General features: G+C 42.8%; 2 protein-coding genes across 9 annotated transcripts in view; one reads left to right on the top strand and one right to left on the bottom strand.

Annotated features, from left to right (window-relative positions):
• Positions 1 to 318: 318 nt before the first annotated feature.
• ACKR2 (atypical chemokine receptor 2) overlaps positions 319 to 21,678 on the top strand; it is a 70,706-nt gene continuing 49,346 nt past the window's right edge. For 4 of the 8 annotated variants that reach the window (XM_049693659.1, XM_049693660.1, XM_049693658.1 and 1 more), the window contains exon 1: positions 19,560 to 19,752. The gene's annotated coding sequence lies outside the window, so the exon portion shown is untranslated. Of the gene's footprint in view, positions 748 to 19,291; positions 19,753 to 21,678 lie in introns of those variants that run through there. The other 4 variants (XM_049693657.1, XM_033402038.2, XM_049693656.1 and 1 more) reach the window with 4 other exon arrangements.
• On the bottom strand, positions 12,478 to 18,640 carry HIGD1A (HIG1 hypoxia inducible domain family member 1A). The gene is made up of 4 exons (XM_049693665.1): positions 18,317 to 18,640; positions 14,945 to 15,059; positions 14,174 to 14,308; positions 12,478 to 13,489 (listed from the first exon to the last, which is right to left on the bottom strand). Exons 1-4 carry the CDS (start codon positions 18,476 to 18,478, stop codon positions 13,440 to 13,442), a joined length of 462 nt encoding a protein of 153 aa, XP_049549622.1. The 5' UTR covers positions 18,479 to 18,640; the 3' UTR covers positions 12,478 to 13,439.

A 21,678-nucleotide genomic window follows, 5' to 3' on the forward strand; every position in this document is an offset into this window, starting at 1 on the left:
AACAAAAATAAAAAACGGACGGACAGAACCCTAGGACAAATGGTGGAAGCAAAGCTAAACAGACAAAATCTCTCACAGAAGCATACACATACACACTCACAAAAAGAGGAAAAGGGGAAAAAATAATATATCTTGCTCTCAAAGTCCACCTCCTCAATTTGGAATGATTCATTGTCTATTCAGGTATTCCACAGATGCAGGGTATATCAAGTTGACTGTGGAGATTTAATCCGCTTCATCTGAGGCTGCTGGGAGAAATTTCCGTTTCTTTTCTTTGTTCGCACAGCTCCTGGGGTTCAGCTTTGGGTTTGGCTCCGCCTCTGCGTGTAAGTCGCCTGAGGGCGTCTGTTCTTCGCTCAGACAGGATGGGGTTAAGGGAGCAGCTGATTCGGGGGCTCTGGCTCACTCAGGCTGCGGGGAGGGAGGGGCACGGAGTGCGGGGCGAGCCTGCGGCGGCAGAGGCCGGCGTGACGTTGCACCAGCCTGAGGCGCGCCGTGCGTTCTCCCGGAGAAGTTGTCCCTGGATCACGGGACCCTGGCAGTGGCGGGCTGCACAGGCTCCCGGGAGGGGCGATGTGGGCAGTGACCTGTGCTCGCACACAGGCTTCTTGGTGGCGGCAGCAGCAGCCTTAGCGTCTCATGCCCGTCTCTGGGGTCCGCGCTTTTAGCCGCGGCTCGCGCCCGCCTCTGGAGCTCCTTTAAGCAGCGCTCTTAATCCCCTCTCCTCGCGCACCAGGAAACAAAGAGGTAAGAAAACGTCTCGTCTCTTTGCCAGCTCCAGACGTTTCCGCGGACTCCCTCCCGGGTAGCCGTGGTGCACTAACCCCTTCAGGCTGTGTTCACGCCGCCAGTCCTCTCCCTGGGATCCGACCGAAGCCCGAGCCTCAGCTCCCAGCCCCCGCCGCCCCGGTGGGTGAGCAGACAAGCCTCTCGGGCCGGTGAGTGCCGGTCGGCACCGATTCTCTGTGCGGGAATCTCCCCGCTTTGCCCTCTGCACCCCTGTTGCTGTGCTCTCCTCCGCCACCCGCAGTCTCCGCCCACGAAGGGGCTTCCTGGTGTGTGGAAAGCTTTCCTCCTTCACAGCTCCCTCCCACTGGTGCAGGTCCTGGCCCTATTTTTTTGTCTCTGTTTATTTTTACTTTTGCCCTGCCCAGGTGCGTTGGGAATTTCTTGCCTATTGGGAGGTCTGAGGTCTTCTGCCAGCGTTCAGTGGGTGTTCTGTAGGAGCAGTTCCACAAGTAGGTGTATTTCGGATGTATCTGTGGGGAGGAAGGTGATCTCCGCGTCTTACGCTTCCGCCATTTTCCTCAACTCCTCTATGTGGGGCCTTATGTGTGAGGTGGTTCCTGTTTGGTTAATCATCCCATTTGTGATGCGGGCCCTTTGGTGTGAGGTTGTTCTTGTTTGGTTCCTCATGCTCTTTCTGTTGGCCCTTTGGTTTGAAGTGGTTCCTGCTGGGTTCTGCATCCCCTTTGTGATGTGGGCCCTTTGGTTTGAGGTGGTTGCTGCTTGGTTCCTCATCCATTTTTTTTTTTTATTTGGTACGCAGGCCTCTCACTGTTGTGGCCTCTCCGTTTGCGGAGCTCAGGCTCCGGACCCGCAGACTCAGTGGCCATGGCTCACGGGCCCAGCCGCTCCGCAGCATGTGGGATCTTCCCGGAAATGGGCACGAACCCACGTGCCCTACATCGGCAGGCGGACTCTCAACCACTGCGCCACCGGGGAAGCCCCTCATCCCTTTTTTGATGTGGGCTTCTGGTTTGAGGTGGTTCCTGCTGGGTTCCTCATCCCCTTGTGATGTGGGCCCTTTTGTGTGAGGTGGTTCGTCCTGGTTTCCTCATGACCTTTGTGATATGGGATTTTGGTTTGAGGTGGTTCCTGCTGGGTTCCTCATCGCCTTTGTGATGTGGGACCCTTGGTGTGAGGTGGTTCCTGCTGGGTTGTTCATCCCCTTTGTGATATGGGCCCTTTGGTGTGAGTTTGTTCCTGCTGTGTTGTTCATCCCCTTTGTGATGTGGGCCTTTGGTGTGATGTGGTTCCTGCTGGGTTCCTCATACCCTTTGTGATGTGGACTCTTTGGTGTGAGGTGGTCACTGCTGGGTTCCTCATCCTCTTTGTAATATGGGATTTTGGTGTGAGGTGATTCCTGCGGGGTTCCTCATCCCATTTGTGATGTGGGCCCTTTGGTGTGAAGTGGTTCCTGCTGCGTTCCTCATTTCCTTTGTGATGTGGGCTTTTGTTTTGAAGGGGTTCCTGATGGGTTCCTCATCCCCTTTCTGATGTGGGCCCTTTGGTTTGAGCTGGTTCCTGCTTGGTTTCATCCCCTTTGTGATGTGGGTCATTTGGTGTGAAGTGTTTCCAGCGTGGTTCCTTATCCCCTTTGTGATGTGGGCTTTTGGTGTGAGGTGGTTCCTGCTGGGTTCCTCATCCCCTTTGTGATGTGGGCTTTTGGTGTGAGGTGGTTCCTGCTGGGTTCCTCATTTCCTTTCTGATGTGCGCCCTTTGGTGTGAGTTTGTTCCTGCTGGGTTGTTCATCCCCTTTGTGATGTGAGCTTTTGGTGTGATGTGGTTCCTGCTGGGTTCCTCATCCCCTTTGTGATGTGGACCCTTTGGTGTGAGGTGGTCACTGCTGGGTTCCTCATCCCCTTTGTAATGTGGTTTTTTGCTGTAAGGTGGTTCCTGCTTGGTTCCTCGTCCCATTTGTGATGTGGGCCCGTTGATGTGAGGTGGTTCCTGCTGGGTTCCTCATCCCCTTTGTGATGTGGACCCTTTGGTGTGAGGTGGTCACTGCTGGGTTCCTCATCCCCTTTGTAATGTGTTTTTTTGCTGTAAGGTGGTTCCTGCTTTGTTTATCTTTTCAAAGAAACAGCTTTTAGTTTTACTGATCTTTGCTATCGTTTCCTTCATTTCTTTTTCATTTATTTCTGATCTGATCTTTATGATTTCTTTCCTTCTGCTAACTTTGGGGTTTTTTGTTTTTCTTTCTCTAATTGCTTTAGGTGCAAGGTTAGGTTGTTTATTCGAGATGTTTCCTGTTTCTTAAGGTAGGATTGTATTGCTATAAACTTCCCTCTTAGAACTACTTTTGCTGTATCCCATAGGTTTTGGGTCATTGTGTCTCCATTGTCATTTGTTTCTAGGTATTTTTTTTATTTCCTCTTTGATTTCTTCAGTGATCTCTTGGTTATTAAGTAGTGTATTGTTTAGCCTCCATGTGTTTGTATTTTTTACAGATTTTTTTCTGCAACTGATACCTAGTCTCATAGCATTGTGGTCAGAAAAGATACTTGATACGATTTCAATTTTCTTAAATTTACCAAGGTTTGACTTGTGACCCGAGATATGATCTATCCTGGAGAATGTTCTATGAGCACTTGAGAAGAAAGTGTATTCTGTTGTTTTGGATGGAATGTCCTATAAATATCAATTAAGTCCCTCTTGTTTAATGTGTCATTTAAAGCTTGTGTTTCCTTATTTATTTTCATTTTGGATGATCTGTCCATTGGTGAAAGTGGGGTGTTAAAGTCCCCTACTATGATTGTTACTGTCGATTTCCCCTTTTATGGCTGTTAGTATTTGCCTTATGTATTGAGGTGCTCCTATGTTGGGTGCATAAATATTTACAATTGTTATATCTTCTTCTTGGATTGATCCCTTGATCATTATGTAGTGTCCTTCTTTGTCTCTTGTATTAGTCTTTATTTTAAAGTCTATTTTGTCTGATATGACAATTGATACTCCAGCTTCCTTTTGATTTCCATTTGCATGGAATATCTTTTCCATCCCCTCACTTTCAGTCTGTATGTGTCCCTAGGTCTGAAGTGGGTCTCTTGTAGACAGCGTATATACAGGTCTTGTTTTTGTATCCATTCAGCCAGTCTATGTCTTTTGGTTGGAGAATTTAATCCATTTACATTCAAGGTAATTATCGATATGTATGTTCCTATTACCATTTTCTTAATTGTTTTGGGTTTGTTATTGTCTTTCCCTTCTTTGTGTTTCCTGCCTAGAGAAGGTCCTTTAGCATTTGTTGTAAAGCTGGTTTGGTTGTGCTGAATTCTCTTAGCTTTTGCTTGTCTGTAAAGGTTTTAATTTCTCCATCAAATCTGAATGAGATCCTTGCTGGGTAAAGTAATCTTGGTTGTAGGTTTTTCTCCTTCATCACTTTAAATACGTACTGCCTCTCCCTTCTGGCTTGCAGAGTTTCTGCTGAAAGATCAGCTGTTAACCTTATGGGGATTCCCTTGTATGTTATTTGTTGTTTTTCCCTTGCTGCTTTTTTTTTTTGTGTGTGGTACGCGGGCCTCTCACTGTTGTGGCCTTTCCCCTTGTGGAGCACAGGCTCCGGACGCCCAGGCTCAGTGGCCATGGCTCACGGGCCCCGCCACTCTGCGGCATGTGGGATCTTCCCGGACTGGGGCACAAACCCGTGTCCCCTGCATTGGCAGGCGGACTCTCAGCCACTGCGCCACCAGGGAAGCCCTCCCTTGCTGCTTCTAATATTTGTTCTTTGTATTTAATTATGATAGTTTGATTAAATGTGTCTTGGTGTGTTTCTCCTTGGATTTATCCTGTACGGGAGTCTCTGTGCTTCCTGGACTTGATTAACTATTTCCTTTCCCATATTAGGGAAGTTTTCAACTATAATGTCTTCAAATGTTTTCTCAGTCCCTTTCTTTTTCTCTTATTCTGGGACCCCTATAATTCGAATGTTGGTGTGTTTAATATTGTCCCAGAGGTCTCTGAGACTGTCCTCAATTCTTTTCATTCTTTTTCCTTTATTCTGCTCTGCTGTATTTATTTCCACTATTTTATCTTCCAGGTCACTTATCTGTTCTTCTGCCTCAGTTATTCTGCTATTGATCCCTTCTAGAGAATTTTTAATTTCATTTATTGTGTTGTTCATGATTGTTTGTTTGCTGTCTAGTTCTTCTAGGTCCTTGTTAAATGTTTCGTTTATTTTCTCCATTCTATTTCCACGATTTTGGATCATCTTTGTTATCATTATTCTGAATTCTTTTTCAGGTAGACTGCCTATTTCCTCTTCATTTGTTAGGTCTGGTGGGTTTTTACCTTGCTCCTTCATCTGCTGTGTGTTTTTCTGTCCTCTCATTTTGCTTATCTTACTGTGTTTGGGGTCTCCTTTTCGCAGGCAGCAGGTTCGTAGTTCCCATTGTTTTTGGTGTCTCCCCCAGTGGCTAAGGTTGGTTCAGTGGGTTGTGTAGGCTTCCTGGTGGAGGGGACTAGTGCCTGTGTTCTGGTGGATGAGGCTGGATCTTGTCTTTCTGGTGGGCAGGACCGCGTCTGCTGGTGTGTTTTGGGGTGTCTGTGACCTTATTAAGATTTTAGGCAGCCTCTGTGCTAATGAGTGGGGTTGTGTTCCTGTCTTGCTAGTTGTTTGGCATGGGGTGTCCAGCACTGTAGCTTGCTGGTCGTTGAGTGGAGCTGGGTCTTGGCATTCAGATGGAGATCTGTGGGAGATTTTCGCCGTTTGATATTACGTGGAGCTGGGACGTCTCTGGTGGACCAATGTCCTGAAATTCGCTCTCCCACCTCAGAGGCACAGCCCTGACTCCTGGCTGGAGCACCAAGAGCCTGTCATCCACACGGCTCAGACAAGCGCGGGGCCCCGAGGGTGGACTCTGCATAGCATTTTAAATATACTTAGTGCCACTGAACTGTACACTTAAAAATGCTTAAAATAGTAAATTGCTATGTTTGTTTTATAGTAAAAATTTGTTTTAAATCAGTTGAGCATATTTGTTTGGGTCTAAATGCTCTTTTTCCTAATCGCTAAATTACGTCCTTCCCACAGTTCAATGTAGCTCCAACTTTAAACTGGGATCTTTATCTTTTTTTAGATGATAAGATCACCAAATAGATTTCCCTTCACTGAAATAATATTTTCTCTCCCACAGATAAGTAAATATAACATAAGCAGTTAGTGATTCTCCTCTTACTATGAGAAGCAAAATTGAATTGAGTAAAGTCTGTCAGAAGTAAGAATACCTAGGCTTTAGCTCTCTGACATTAGTCAAGTCCCTAGTCCCAACTTTCTTCTTAAAATAGCAATAGTAAATTTATTCCTGTGATAACAAATAGGTCACGAAAGTGCTTTGTAAACTGAAATGCTCTTCAGCTGTCATGCGTTATACAGACTTAGCTGTTTTGCCTCAAAATGGAAGTAAGGTTTGCTGCAGCTTAAAACCAAGGCTCCATTTGGCTCTCCCCATTTCAGGGCTCTCCTCTTAATGGACCTCAGCTTTGCAGGTCCAACATCTAATTTGGTCATTAAACCAGGAGTGTCTCTTGGGACCAGACTTATGCCAGCCATGGTATTAAGTGATTAACGTGTAAACAAGAACACTGAGGCACTAGTTTACACTAGAGGATTTGTCACCCGTATCCAGAGCTCCTCCTTTCCCAGAATCAGACACCCATGAAGCCAAGAGTCATCAGAAAGATATTGTGAGCGATTCAGAGCAAACAGAAGCCAACTGCGTTGAAATATTTTTGACCCAGGGTTAAGCCTTATTAAACATTCTACTTCACCATCAGAAGCAAGCACCCATAGATAAAAATTGTCCATGGTCTCCAGGTTCAAGTTCCTTCTCGCTAAAAGGTGCTGGATACACACTGCCAGTTGTGCCTCTTCATCTCCCCATGAATTTGGGGTTTCTTTTTTGGCTGCCAGCCTCTCAGAGTCCCCTGCTCCCTGCACACTCTGCCTTTTAACTTAACACCATTTTGGCTATAGTCAAGTCCTATTTTATCCATGGAGCAATTTTGTCTAAGATGTGTTTGTATATATGGTGATCCCATTCATCATATGTTGACTTTATTGGAAGACTCAATGTTCTGCCAAGATTCATTAGTCCTTAGTTCCAAGGGACCTCTCTGATGGCTGAGATCTACCGTGGCTCTCCTCCAAGCATAATGGATTGGTAATATATTTTCTATTTCCCCCCCAAATTTCTCAGTTTCACTCTTGGTTCACATCATCGTCTTTCAAAACACTTGGATGAAAGTCACCTTGTCTCAGTGATAACTGGTTTCTCCCCTGGTGATTAGGTCTCCAATGCCTTGTGTACTTACTAGTTTTTAATTTACTGCCTCCACAGTAAGTGGAATCTTATCTTATTCCACAGTAAGTGGAATCTTATGTGGGAATCTCCGCAGCTTCCTTTTTTTTTTTTTTAGTTTAAGTATAGTTGATTTACAATGTTCTGTTAATTACTGCTGTACAGCAAAGTGATTCATTTATACATATATACATTTTTTAAAATATTCTTTTCCATTATGGTTTATCATAGGATATTGCATATAGTTCTCTGTGCTATACAATATGACCTTGTTGTTTATCCATTCTATATACAAAGGTTTACATCTGCTGACCCCAACCTCCCACTCCATCCCTCCCCCAACCCCCTTCTCCTTGGCAACCACCAGTCTGTTCTCTCTGTCTGTGAGTCTGTTTCTGTTTCATAGGTTCATTTGTGTCATATCTTAGATTCCACATATAAGTGATATCATATGGTATTTGTCTTTCTTTTTCTGACTTTACTTAGTATGATAATCTCTAGTTGCTTCCACTCAGCTTCCTTCTTATATAAAGACCAAAACAAATACTGACTGAGGATTTTTATATATGAAAACACCTGAGGATAAAGCAGCTACGGTATATTGGAAAAAAGTATTGGGTTTGGGACCTCAGTGGGGAGTAAGTGTGCATGTGTGTGCAGTGGAAGGTGGAAATGAAGGGAAGGGAAGAACAAGTATTTCTTGGACAGGCATTATTTTATGTACCTGCCTTCTGTTCCATCATGCAGTCTTTCCATGAGACCAGGGGTCTCAAGTTCTGGATTTGGGTCCCAGCTCTCTCACTTTTCAGTTGTGTGGACTTGAGTAAATTACAGCTTTCCACATGGAAAAAGTCAGGATAATACATACTTCATTTTTTGTGAGGGACTTTAACGAGTATTAAAGCACTTTATATACAGCAAAGCACTATACAAAGTGTTACCATAGTGGAACACGCATTGTGTTTTAAACTCAAATATAGCAAGATTTGTAAAAAGGTAAAGTTCACCATGGCCTGGGAGGGTTCAGAGTTTACCAAAAGTAGAATTGGGTTGGGTCTTTAAGGAGTGCACTGAATTGTCAGGAAGGGGGAACATTCAGGAAAGGACTAGAGTCCAAGCAGAGGTGTCAGGGGCAGTGGTGAGCACAGGGCTTTTGCATCAGTGGCTCCGCTGGAGCTAGGTGGCAGGACAGGAGATGAAGGGCCTAGGCAACAAGGAAAAGAAAAGAACAAATCCGAGTGATGAAGGACTCTGCTTATGAAAAATGGCAGAAGTTGGTGACTGGCTTTATAGTGATAAATGAACAGGAGGAAGGAAAGACACTTCTGAGTTTGAGCCCAGGGTGTGACAGTGTGAGATGGAGATCCCTGACAGGAACGGGTGATCTCAGGAGCACCAGTAGGGAAGGCAGTAAGTATAGCTGCAGATAAGCTGAGTTTAGGTCATAGGACTCTAGCTGAAAGGTACGATGATGGCATTTCTACCTCACGTTGTAAACTTTTAGTTACTCTGTGTGACACTTCAGAGTTACACTGGGGACAGGAAAAAGACCTAACACCAATGTTATAAGAAGCTCAGGATACTACAGAGGGGACCTGTTCCTGGGTTCCTCTGCGGGGACCAACTGGATGCTGGCCTCCACTCTGGAACTATTTATCACTGCTGAATTTAGGAGAAAATTTCCTAACTTTTGTCTTGCTAAAAACAAATTATTTTGCCCCATTTCAGTGACTAAGGGGAAAGTAAGCTCTCTTTATCTAAGAATAAAGCCAGGACACATGAGTAGTAGTGGCTCTTACATGAACTTACAGCAGGTAAATCACTCACTAAGAAAGTGGCAATCAAGTCATGGTTGGTGCATGTTTGGTTTCCTTTCTCCAACTTCCCGTTCAATTTGAAGAGCTTTCAAACAGGATTAGGTATATAAATAATTGGCAGTTCCACTATTTGACACATGAGAACTTTAAAATACTTTGTTCATTCAGCTTTGTTCTGGCCTTTGTTTTGATGGGCTGTAAATTTAATGGGGGTAGAGCCTAAATTTCAAGTTCCTGAAAGTCTGAGCAGTGTTTCCTCATCGGTGAGGCAAGAGGCGTGGTCTGCATGACCAGTCCTCTACTCCAAAGTTCTGACTCCGTGGTACAGAAGCAGAGGCTACTTTGGGGATTTATGTGTGGAGTCAAATTCCAGCTGTCACCACCAGATGTCACTATTGCTTGTTAACTAGAAATAAGCTGATAACTTTTTGCCCGGAATAGCAGGATCCTGAATATAAAAATACAAAAACCTACTTACTTTTTTTTTTGAAGTTTTGAATTTTATTTATTTTTTATACAGCAGGTTCTTATTAGTTATCCATTTTATACATATTAGTGTATACATGTCAATCCCGATCTCCCAATTCATCCCATCACCCCCAGCCGCTTTTCCCCCTTGGTGTCCATACGTTTGTTCTCTACATCTGTGTCTTAGTTTCTGCTCTGCAAACCGGTTCATCTGTACCATTTTTCTAGGTTCCACATATATGCCTTAATATACGATATTTGTTTTTCTCTTTCTGACTTAATTCACTCTGTATGACAGCCTCTAGATCCATCCATGTCTCTACAAATGACCTAATTTCATTCCTTTTTATGGCTAATATTCCATTGTGTATATGTACCACATCTTCTTTATCCATTCGTCTGTCGGTGGGCATTTAGGTTGCTTCCATGTCCTGGCTATTGTAAATAGAGCTGCAATGAACATTGGGATGCATGTGTTTTTTTGAATTATGGTTTTCTCTGGGTATATTCCCAGTAGTGGGATTGCTGGATCATATGGTAATTCTATTTTTAGTTTTTTAAGGAACCTCCATACTGTTCTCCATAGTGGCTGTATCAATTTACATTCCCACCAACAGTGCAAGAGGGTTCCCTTTTCTCCACACCCTCTCCAGCATTTGTTGTTTGTAGATTTTCTGATGCCCATTCTAACTGGTGTGAGGTGATACCTCATTGTAGTTTTGATTTGCATTTCTCTAATAATTAGTGATGTTGAGCGGCTTTTCATGTGCTTCTTCGCCATCTGTTTGTCTTCTTTGGAGAAATGTCTATTTAGGTCTTCTGCCCAGTTTTGGATTGGGTTGTTTCTTTTTTTAATATTGAGCTGTATGAGCTGTTTATATATTTTGGAGATTAATCCTTTGTCCATTGATTCATTTGCAAACATTTTCTCCCATTCTGAGGGTTTTTTTTTTTGTTTTGGTTGTAGTTTCCTTTGCTGTGCAAAAGCTTTGAAGTTTCATTAGGTCCCATTTGTTTATTTGTTTTTATTTCCATTTCTCTAGGAGGTGGGTCAAAAAAGATCTTCCTGTGATTTATGTCAAAGAGTGTTCTTCCTATGTTTTCCTCTAAGAGTTTTATAGTGTCCGGTCTTACATTTAGGTTTCTAATCCATTTTGAGTTTATTTTTGTGTTTGGTGTTAGGGAGTGTTCTAATTTCATTCTTTTACATGTACCTGTCCAGCTTTCCCAGCACCACTTATTAAAGAGACTGTCTTCTCCATTGTATATCCTTGCCTCCTTTTTCATAGATTAGTTGACCATAGGTGCGTGGGTTTGTCTCTGGGCTTTCTATCCTGTTCCACTGATCTGTATTTCTGTTTTTGTGCCAGTACCATATTGTCTTGATTACTGTAGCTTTGTAGTATAGTCTGAAGTCAGGGAGTCTGATTCCTCCAGCTCCATTTTTTTCCCTCGAGACTGCTTTGGCTATTCGGGGTCTTTTGTGTCTCCATACAAATTTTAAGATTTTTTTGTTCTAGTTCTGTAAAAACTGCCATTGGTAATTTGATAGGGATTGCATTGAATCTGTAGATTGCTTTGGGTGGTATAGTCATTTTCACAATGTTGATTATTCCAATCCAAGAACATGGTATATCTCTCCATGTTTGTATCATCTTTAATTCCTTTCATCAGTGTCTTAAGGTGATGTTCTAACTTAAGATGAAAAATCATCTTAAGTTAGAACACCACTTCCTTGGGGATACCTTCTCTGACTCCAGCCCTGGGTTAGGTCCCCCAGTCTGCTGCATCCTGTACCTAGTATTTATCATGCTTTTCGAAATCACTGATCTAATGCCAGCCTTCTGTGCTAGACTGTAAGTTGTGAGAGGAGGGCCCACACACCTTCTGTGCTGCCACATTCCCAAGCCTAACAGTAACAATGGTAACAGCAGCCATTCAGAGATTACTAATGCATCAGGTGCTATGCTAAGCCCTGTTATGTTCACCATTGCATTTTATCTTCCCAGCAACCCTAGGCCACTGACATTGTCCCCACTTTACAGGTGAGGAAACCATGGCTGCTCGGCTCCTAAGTGGCAAAACCATGAACCCAGGTCTGACTCAGTAAAAAGTAGTGTTACATCCACTTGAGCCACTTTTAAGAACTTCCATAATCTGATGCCAGCCTGTTCATCCACCCTAATTTACCATTGTCTTCTTCAGGCAAGCACCCTTACTTATTGTCTCCTGATCACTTAATATGCTCACTACAGTCTCAACATTTTGCTCCTGTTCTTCTATCCTCTGGGATTTGTCTAGATCAATTTCTCCAATTAGTATTTATTTAACAAAATCAATAATGTACTCATCCATTAGAAAGTTTCTGAAACTTGTTCACAAATTTGTTCTTCTATAGAAGGCTTATTCTTCATGAAATAATTGTTAGGACTGCCTACAAGTAACTCCTATAATGTCTACTGGAGGCTGAGAAGAGTTCCTTGTAATAGCTTATATTTTTAAAGCACATTTCCCATAGACCCATGTAATGATCTATAAACTAGATAGGACTATAGAAATTACACAGTCCAATCTCTCATTTCTAACTAGCAGAAAACTGAGAAAACCTTGATTGGTCCAGGTTATATAGTCAGTGGAGCAGTGAGCCAAGACCATGCCGTACCCTCTTGTCTAACAGTACTAATTTATGGTAACTGCTGCCACGCAGCATTAACTTCACGAAGGCCAACATTTCAAGTCTCTGTTGGCATCTACTGCTTGACTGCCCAGGTTCCAGTCCCAAACCTACAACCTTCTCTAGCTTATGTGACCTTGGGTTAATTACTTAAAACTATTCATACCTCAGTCTCCTCCTCCATGAAATGAGGATCATAGCTCCTACTTCTTAGGGTTGTTAGGAAACTTAAATGACATTTTACATGAAAAGTGCTTAGAGCAGTGTGTGGCACACAGTAAATGCTCAATAAACGTTAGCTATTATTCTTGTTTGTTAAATAGTCTTTAACTATGGCTCCTACAAAAGGCATAAAATGTTCTCCCTCTTTTCTTGGAACTACTTGTGCTACTTTGAAGAATGGTAGTTTTTTCCAAATTGAAATAAATACAAGACATTTGATATGTTCACTTACTTTAATAACATTACATTTACCATGTTATCACCATGGAAGGTAAATTCAGGTTAGACAAGAGAATTTCACAAGTACAACAAAGCATTCTGTAGTATACCAAAGTTTGTATAATGTCTGACCAAACCAGCTTGCTCATAAATCTCTTCCATTACAGGCGATTTATTTAGTTTAACATTTATGATTCTTTCAGAGGAAATAAACAGACTGCACACATTTAAAAAGTATTTTTCATTTACCTTTGCATTAGCACTTAAAATACACACTTCTATTTCAAAATGCCATTTAAAAATTATTCTAATATAACAGCAGCAAACTATAGTTCTGCAATTACAAAACAGCTAAACGGGGATCTACAGTTAAGTTATTCTCATGTTTACAACTATGATTCTGAAACAGATACTACTTCAAAGCAGCTGTTACCAGCTCTTTAGGTTTGGTTTAAAAACACACACATAGTTGCTGGGAGGTTTATAACGTTGTATTCCGTGCACTGTTCTGAAAGGGTTCTTCAAGAGCCAGCCAGACCTTAAAAACAGTACTCAGTCCACAAGGCAGTCAGAAAGGGTTAAATTAACTGGGGTAAATAGGATTCCTACATTACATCAAAAGCGTATGATATTCTGCAGCAACTGGGAGCATTTTCATGTTTGGCATGTTGTCCTCTTTACAACTAATTTTATCAGAAGAGTTTAAGAAGGTGGACACTGTACCACTGTCGAGTGCATTTAAAAGTGACATGTTTTTGTGCTAATCTGACTCCCCTGAATGACTTAGCTAGTGAACTAGTCACCAGGCAAATCAAGCCTGCAAGAAAGGAAGCCAGTATTCAAATTACCATGTTATTGTCCGACCCACAGAATTTATTTTCAACATAAACATATAACCTCAATATGAGATGTCTAACTAAAGCAAGCACCACCGAGACCAAGACAGCATCTCCTCTTCTAAGGTTTAGGTTTTGCCCAGAATTCTTGATACATGGAATAGCCCATACCTAAAGAAAAAGAATGCTAGTTAAGCATTTAAATATTTTCTTCAGTGTTAAAAAATTAAAAACAGTTCATAAAATAGCTAAAAGTAGCACCCTTGCTAGCATACAATATTTACAAGGGGAACCAGGCACCAGGCTGCTTACATTCTTGCTTTCTTAAACAATTCAAATTTGTAAAATTCTTTTTACACAAGTTCCCAAGTATCTCAAGGCCAGTGTGACTAGCTCAGACTGTTAAAATATCAATATTTATCTGGCAACCTTAAAAGGAGTTACTCTTGCTATATAATACCAGATAAAGTCAATTAATTATAAAGCCTATAAAAGCATGTAATATCTTTTCCACCTTCAAAAACTCAATAAAACAGCAATCATGTCTCTCCCAGATGACGGATCTTATTACCAACCCTATTTACATATCTAGACTCTTCAACGAAATTATAAACTCAGTGATGGGCAGTACTATCTTTTCTTTCTTTCTTTAAAACCTTACTAAGATTATATCATAGACAGTAAAACTGTGTCACTACTTGAACTATTTTTATTAATTCAGTTTTTATGTGAAAATGAATATAAGTGATATTTGCAAACTGCTTCAAAGTCAGCTAAAAGTATCTACCTTGTTTTATTTACAAAGAAATCCATTAATGGGGAGCCACAAATTTGAAATGTCCTGTAGGAACCTACCAAGAGTCATTGCTCCCACAACAAAGCCTTGGGCTGCCACGCGCATGTGGATCAGGTGAACAGACATTTTAGTATTGCCCCTGCTCTTCAATTTATATAATCCATATGCAACGATTGCTGCAAAACCTGCCATTCCTGTAAAACAGACAGTCACAAGTATGTCAGATGCATGCGGGCAGGGAATCAAGATGATTTTATCATCAATCAACGTTCTGTTTTTTTTTATAAGGATGCTTTAGGAGACCATTAACCAGCTAACATACAAATTGAATTTTTAATTTTCCCCCCTCAGAACTAAAAATCCACAATTGGAAGCAAACAGCAGCAGATCCAGAAAGTTAAGATCATCTTTAAAATGTGGGCTTGTGAAGCCAGTAAATAAATTCCTTTAAGAGTGCCAGGGGAACTCTTCTCTGTCTTACTTCCATCCCCAAAGGCAATCAGTTAATATAGTAGAGACTGTAATGAACCACAACTGTGAGTATAACAACTCTTAGTCTTGTGAGTCCTTCCAGCAAATCATTGAGACTGATGGTAGTCTTGGGGTCCCAACACATTCACTGAAATAAGTCACTAAAACAAGAAGTCTGACTACACAGAGAATTTTTATAATGAGAGCTACATCATACCAATCTAAGCATATTTCAAGATATGAAAAAATATTCAAAAATAAATGCTTTCAGGAAATTCTTGATGAACCAAACAAGTTTACCACACTTCTACTGTGTTAAAGCTTACAATAGCTTATTAGACCATCAAAGTCAAACTTACCAATGGGGACAAATGGTGCCTCTCTAGCTTTTCGGATAAGTTTAGATCCCTGACCTTCATCATATGAAGAAAGAGAAACATCTGTATCACTTGACATGGTGATTGAGGAATCTTCCTGAAATAGAATTTCCATGAGGTTCTGCAGTTAAAAGCATACTTCTTTTATAAGACTATTCCTTTAAGTGGTACCAAAAAAGGCAAGATACTGGCCTGATTATATGAACTAGAGGGCAGAAAAAAAGATTCATTTCTATCACAAAGGGACCAAGGCTCCATTCTCCTTTTTTGGTCAGTTTTTTTACACAGGACGCTAGTAGGCATTTCATCACAATAAAGTAATAACAAATTCAATTTCACCTTAGTCACAGTAACTATGTACATACTTCCTTCTGACTGAGCTGAACAGACTATAAACTTTACCCATAGATAAAAAAGGGAGTCAAACATAGTATATAACTGCACAAGTCTCTGATTGACGTCAATTACAATAAACTCAAAAGTGAACTGCCATTACCCATATAGTCTTACCTTAGCTTCTGGGTTTTTCATGTGCATAACACTCCCTTCAGTAATAATAGCTCTCATTCAACACTCTGCTATTCAAGGGGTTTAGTAGTAGTCAAGGTCCTCAAAGAAAATCCAACTCTAGAGGGGAGGCTTAGTGCTTAGTTTGAAAAGTGAGATTGTCCCTCCAAGCCCCCATCCTCATTGGGAAGAGTCCAATTCTGTCATCTGACAGAGAAGAAAACCTTAATCCCAATGAGTTGTACAGTATCACACAGCTAGATAGAAGAAATTAGGACTAGACTTTCTCTTCTTTTTTGTGCTTCATTACCTGCTAATTGAATAAACCCTTACTTTCTCTGAGCTTTTATTATATACAAGGTTCAACAAGCTCAAGGTTCAGGATGCTCACTATATTTGAAGAGAGAGAATGTAAACACTGAAATAATGTTTCACAAATTAGTTTCTTTAAAATAGACATGCCAGAGTGTGATCACTTTGCCAACAGAGACAATGAGAATTTAGAGTGTGATGTCTTTTGGATAAAAAAGTTTGGGAAGTTTCAGAGAAATATTTGAGATTGGCTTTCAAGATACTACATAAATGGTGACTTCCCTGGCGGTCCAGTGGTTAAGTCTCTACACTTCCACTGCAGGGGGCATGAGTTCAATCCCCCGCCAGGGAACTAAGATCCTCTACGCTGTGCGGTAAACAAAACAAAACAAAACAAACAATCAACGAGATACTATATAAATGTACTAGATGGTAAGATTAAATACTGTATTTATTTTAGGCCAGTATGTTTATTAGTTTCCTTCATAACCAATCTAAACTTCCCAAAGGCAATATTTTCAAAAACTTTTCTGTTTTTATCACAAATCCTCCTTCAACCTCCCTCACCAACCCCACATTCTAATCACATTAAACTTCTTATAGATGCTCTCTAAACCTCCAAGCCTTTGCACAAGCTACTTCCTCTGCCTAAAACGTTTCTTCCCTTTTCATTTCCTTCAGGTACTCTTTCTGGGCTAAGACCTCCCATTTTTCGGTTTCTTGCCTTAACTGACCTGCTCTGGAAAGTCTTCTCTGACTCTCCCAGTTTATGATAAGTGCTTTGGTTACGCAGTCCCATAGGACCCGATGCTTTCTCTATAATAACTCTTTCTTATAAATGCAAGTTTAACTGTTTTTCTCACTAGAATCCTTGAAGTCAGGAGGTTACACCTGTCCTGCTTGTGTCTATACCATAGCCTGGCATGATGCTTATTACATAAAGTAGACCACGAAATGTTTGTTGAATAAATTGTAAAGTAATATTTTCAACAATTAAAATTATTCTCAGGTAATTAGGAAAATTTAGTGAAAACTAACAATTATACACATTTGTAGAGTCAGTAATAAAAATGTCAAGCTGTATGTACATAAGTGCTTATTTTTCTTTTAATTCTTACATTGTATCTATGAAAGAACACATGATAACCTGAGTAGGTCTTGGAGCCTTGCAACCACAAGAGACAAAACCATTATATACCACAATCCACTTTTAAAAACTAGCACCTTCTTTTACATATATAAAAGCATGTTTTCTTCCTCTGCCTTAATTATTCCTAAACTAAGAAGTCATTTGGGAATTGTCTTTAAAAGCAAGAAAGTTGGTAGTTTTTCCTTTAATCTCTCACATCTGGATAACTTTAACTGTCCAACAGGTCAATGGTGCAAAAGTTCCCTTCTCCTTCCTTTCAGGAGGGAGGCGGATCACCTTTCAGCAGTTTGTATGAACAGGACATTAGATATGGCTTTCAGAAAGTAGTCCCTGGGGAAAGAATCAGGGTGTGAGGGAACCATGTGGTCATTATGTCTCAAGTGACTAATGATAATCTGTCTCTGATCCAGAACACCTTGTGTGCACATTTCAGGATAAAATAAAGGGGAATATTAGAAGTCCAATATATCACAAAGTTATTTGTTACTCTGTGGTTCAAATTATATATCTAGCATAATATATATCTGTAACACTCCCTGAGTAAAAGATTTTGATAATTCTCTTCCTAATGACCACCTAGAAGTTTCCCAAGTATTCATGATTTATAGCCACCTAAGTACAAAATGGTTCACTTTTAAAATATCAGGGTAAGTACAGATCATATAACTTGAGAGTAAAAACCCAGATTATTAATCCATGCCAATAGGCTTATTTTACAGAAGCATAAAAAAAAAAGGTTATGAAGGGTAAAATGAACTGCTCAACAACAGGAATACATCTCTGGCAGGGTAGGATTAGAACCCAGCTCTCCTGATACACAGTTGTGGGTTCTTTTGATTGACAATATATTGCCAAATCATCTGTCTTATAATGCTGGTATGTATTTAATCTGAAAAACATTTAAAATCCACTCCTTAACAGGAGCCCACATCTCTTTCTTTGAATTGTAAAAAATGTCAGTCATGCCTAAAATTAAATGGAACCTTCTTTCCCAGTGACTTAATTCATCTAACGATTTCAAGTGTGATTTGAAGATTTTTTTTTTTCCCTAGCGCCACTTCTGAATTTTCCTTTATTATAATTTTCTCATTCACCTGCAGCAGCTGACCCAGATCTCTGTCGGAAAGTTGAACAGGTACAAAAAGAGGAACCTATAACCAGATACTCAAAGCCAGTTTGGAAAACACGAAGTAGTCTGTAAACTTGGTAAGATACTACTGAAGACCTTTCCAAATGCATGGGAACCTAGAAGAGGCATAAGGGAACTGGAGCTGCCCAGCATCACGTGATGTAAAAGACTTTAGGATCTTCACGGCCCGTCATTTTGGTCACTGGAACTACTATCTAACAACCATGGTTTCAAATTTTGATTTTGCATCCGTTACCTGTTTAAAATGGCTGCAAGGCGCCACCCCGGAAGATTCTGATTCAGATGGTCTGGGGCAGGGTCCAAGGAATCTGTATCTTAAGAAGACCCCTTCAAGAGATTCTGGTGCACAGGGAAGCAAGAGAACCCCTGGTATACAGAACTCAAATACGATTATCATGCTGGGGCGTGGTACCGCTTCAATCCATCATAACTTTTCATCCAAACCGGTCTGAGTACTTCCGAAAGCAGAGATTCCTTCCATAGGGATTACCCTGAAGAAGGAAATAACTGCTTCCCGCACAGGTAAAATAAAAGAGGCGAATAAACCTGCCGAATCATTTCGGCTGCTCCCAATACTAATCCCCTGCTATGTTTTGTAATTTCTAATCTGGCAGGTTTACTTTTTCGGGAGAAATGTAAATTACGGCAGAGATGCTTGATACATGCCCAGGTCCTTCTTAACCTTCCTAGGGCCGAAGAGGGTCGCCAAACGTGGAACGGAATAGCGGCCCGGGGAGAAGATGAAGCCGATGGCAGGAAGGTCGTTTGGTTTTACGCCCTCCTCTCAACCCTTCAACTTTCCTCCCCTCTCTCTTCTTGTGACCTTGTCAGGACTCCATGGCCTGAGCGCCCGCCCTCTCAATCCCTCCTCACCCACCCCGCTCTACGAGTTCCCCGAAGTCGGCCCCAGCCCCGTCCCTCCCCAGCTCCATCCGCGAGGCTTCGCTCCTCAAGCCTTTGCTGCATCCCCTCATAGGCTCCGTACGCCCTCACCAGCCTCCCCTGCACAGCGAGGTGGGGCCTGAGCCCCGCCAACCAGACTTCGCCCACTTCAGCCCAGGCATCGCCCCCACTCCCAGTCCTGCGATCCCCAACCCTCCCAAGGTGCTCTCAGCCTGGCCCAGCGCGGCCTCACTTCTTCCCATCCCACTGCCCGGCGTGCCCCGCTCCCAAAACCCCGGCATGCATCACTTACAACTGCACGACGTCGCAGGTTCCTACCGGCTCCTACCAGCTGCTGACCCACCTCGCGCAACAGCAGTCTGCCCGGCTTTTCCCGGTTTTGCCCACAGCCGGCCTCAGCCAATCAGAAGCCAGTGGCTGGTAAGCCAGTGTCGGTGCCGGCGGGTGAGTGCGGGCCTGTACGCGGTGGGTGGGGCGGCCCGGAGCGAGCTCCGGATTGGCTGGGGCGACGTGAGTGGGCGGTGACTCCGCGTCCCCGGCTCGCACGTAGCGGTCGCGTCAGAGGTGAGAGGTCGGCGACCGGGGTTCCGCTGGGGACGCTGGAGGACTCTTGGCCCTTGGCCCGGCGGTACTTGAGATTACTCTCGCCCTTTTCCTCTCGGGACGCGGCGGCGGCAGCGAGCACCGCGAAGGCGGTGTCCCGAGCGCCGGCCGGGCCGGGCCGCGGATCAGGGGGTTCAACCGCGGCAGGTCCTTGGGGTGCTGCGGGTGAGGAGGGAGCATGTTCCTGCCTTCGGGCGCGCCGGCGGCGGCGGTGGGGCGCTAGAGCCGCTCCCAAGCCCTGGCGGTTATGCGCCACGAACGTGGGCTGTCGGCCTCCGGCTTGGCGCTTACACTGTAGTGGGAGGAAGCCACTCATTGCAAGCACGGGTGACTCCACCTAGATCGGGGTGGTTTACCTGAGGAAAGAAGTGTCAGAGGCCCCTTGTGGCAGTGAACTTCCCGGGACAGAGCCCCAAATTTGTTCGTAGAGCAATCGATAGCTACCTGGCGAATTAGTGCAGGGCATCAAGCGCTACCGTGGGGACTCTTAACTAAACTAGAATCTCTGGATGTAACCACGAAACGAGGCAGACTGCCAAGTGCTTTATCCCACAGGTAGAAGCTCAGTGTTTTAGGCTCAGGATTTTGAAAATCTTTTGTCTCATAATTGAGTTAAAACACTGGTAGGAAACATTCATGCTGAGTACGATAAATTAAAAACCCTTTACTTTGGTCATGTGGAGTACTTTCAGCTGCTTGAGGGCACGTATTTTGTCTGGTTCATGCAGGCATCTCCTTGAACACTGTCTTTGAGCTCAGTAGGGCCTCAATAGTGTTAAAAGAAGTGACAGGGGCTTCCCTGGTGGCACAGCGGTTAAGAATCCGCTTGCCAGTGCAGGGGACACGGGTTTGAGCCCTGGTCCGGGAAGATCCCACATGCCGCAAAGCAACTAAGCCCGTGCGCCATAACTGCTGAGCCTGTGCTCTAGAGCCCGCGAGCCACAACTACTGAGCCCGTGCTCCTAGAGTGCGTGCTCCACAAGAGAAGCCACCGCAATGAGAAGCCCGCGCACCGCAACGAAGACCCAACGCAGCCAAAAATAAAATAAATAAACAAAATAAATGAATTTATTAAAAAAAAAAGAAGTGACAACTAATGCAGTAGCTGGATGGCTTAAAAGATAAGTAGGGGGCAATTCCTTGGCGGTTCAGTGGTTAGGACTCCACGCTTCCATTTCAGGGGGCACGGGTCGATCCCTGGTCGGGGAGCTAAGATCCTGCATGCCTGCATGCCGGGCAGTGCAGCCAAAAAATTTTTTGGAAAAAAAGGAAGTAGGAAGATAAGGAACTCATTTAGGGTAATTAAAGCGATAAAAGAGCTTGACAGATTTGAATATGAAAGTCATGCATAAGTAAAGCAAGGGCTTCCCTGGTGGCGCAGTGGTTAAGAATCCTCCTGCCAATGCAGGGGATATGGGTTTGAGCCCTGGTCTGGGAAGATCCCACATGCCACAGAGCAACTAAGCCCGTGTGCCACACCTACTGAGCCTGCGTGCCACAGCTGTTGAAGCCCGCGCGCCTAGAGCCTGTGCTCCAAAACAAACAGAAGCCATCTCAATGAGAAGCCCAGGCACCACAAGGAAGAGTAGCCCCCGCTCGCCACAGCTAGAGAAAGCCCGCGCACAGCAACGAAGATCCAACGCAGCCAAAAATTAATTAATTAATTAATTAATTAAATTTTTAAAAAAGTAAAGTAGAAGTCAAGTCCTTTGATTCTGGAAAAACAAAGGCTAACTGCAGCAGTGACCACAGCATGTTCATTCCTGAAGAGGATTTAAATGAATCAAAATAATGTTCGCTAATTTGCTAATTTCCAGAGAATGAGATTTGGGGTCAGGCAGACCAGTGCTGGTCCCAACTTAGCCACATACTAGCCATGACCTTGGGCTTCACTTTCTTCCTTTGTAAAGTGGGGAATAAAAGTAGTGGTTGTTAATGGGGAAATAAATGTAGAGTGTTAACTATTAGTTTAAAAATTCTTATGCCATGCATTGTGCAGAAAGATGCAGACCCTGCCCTATTTGTTTAAGAAATGATATATGTAGAAACAAAAATCTTGGTAAATGGTGATGATGCCTATCTGTATCAGAT

This window comes from Orcinus orca, chromosome 10, assembly GCF_937001465.1.
Source record: "Orcinus orca chromosome 10, mOrcOrc1.1, whole genome shotgun sequence".
Lineage (NCBI taxonomy): Eukaryota > Metazoa > Chordata > Mammalia > Artiodactyla > Delphinidae > Orcinus > Orcinus orca.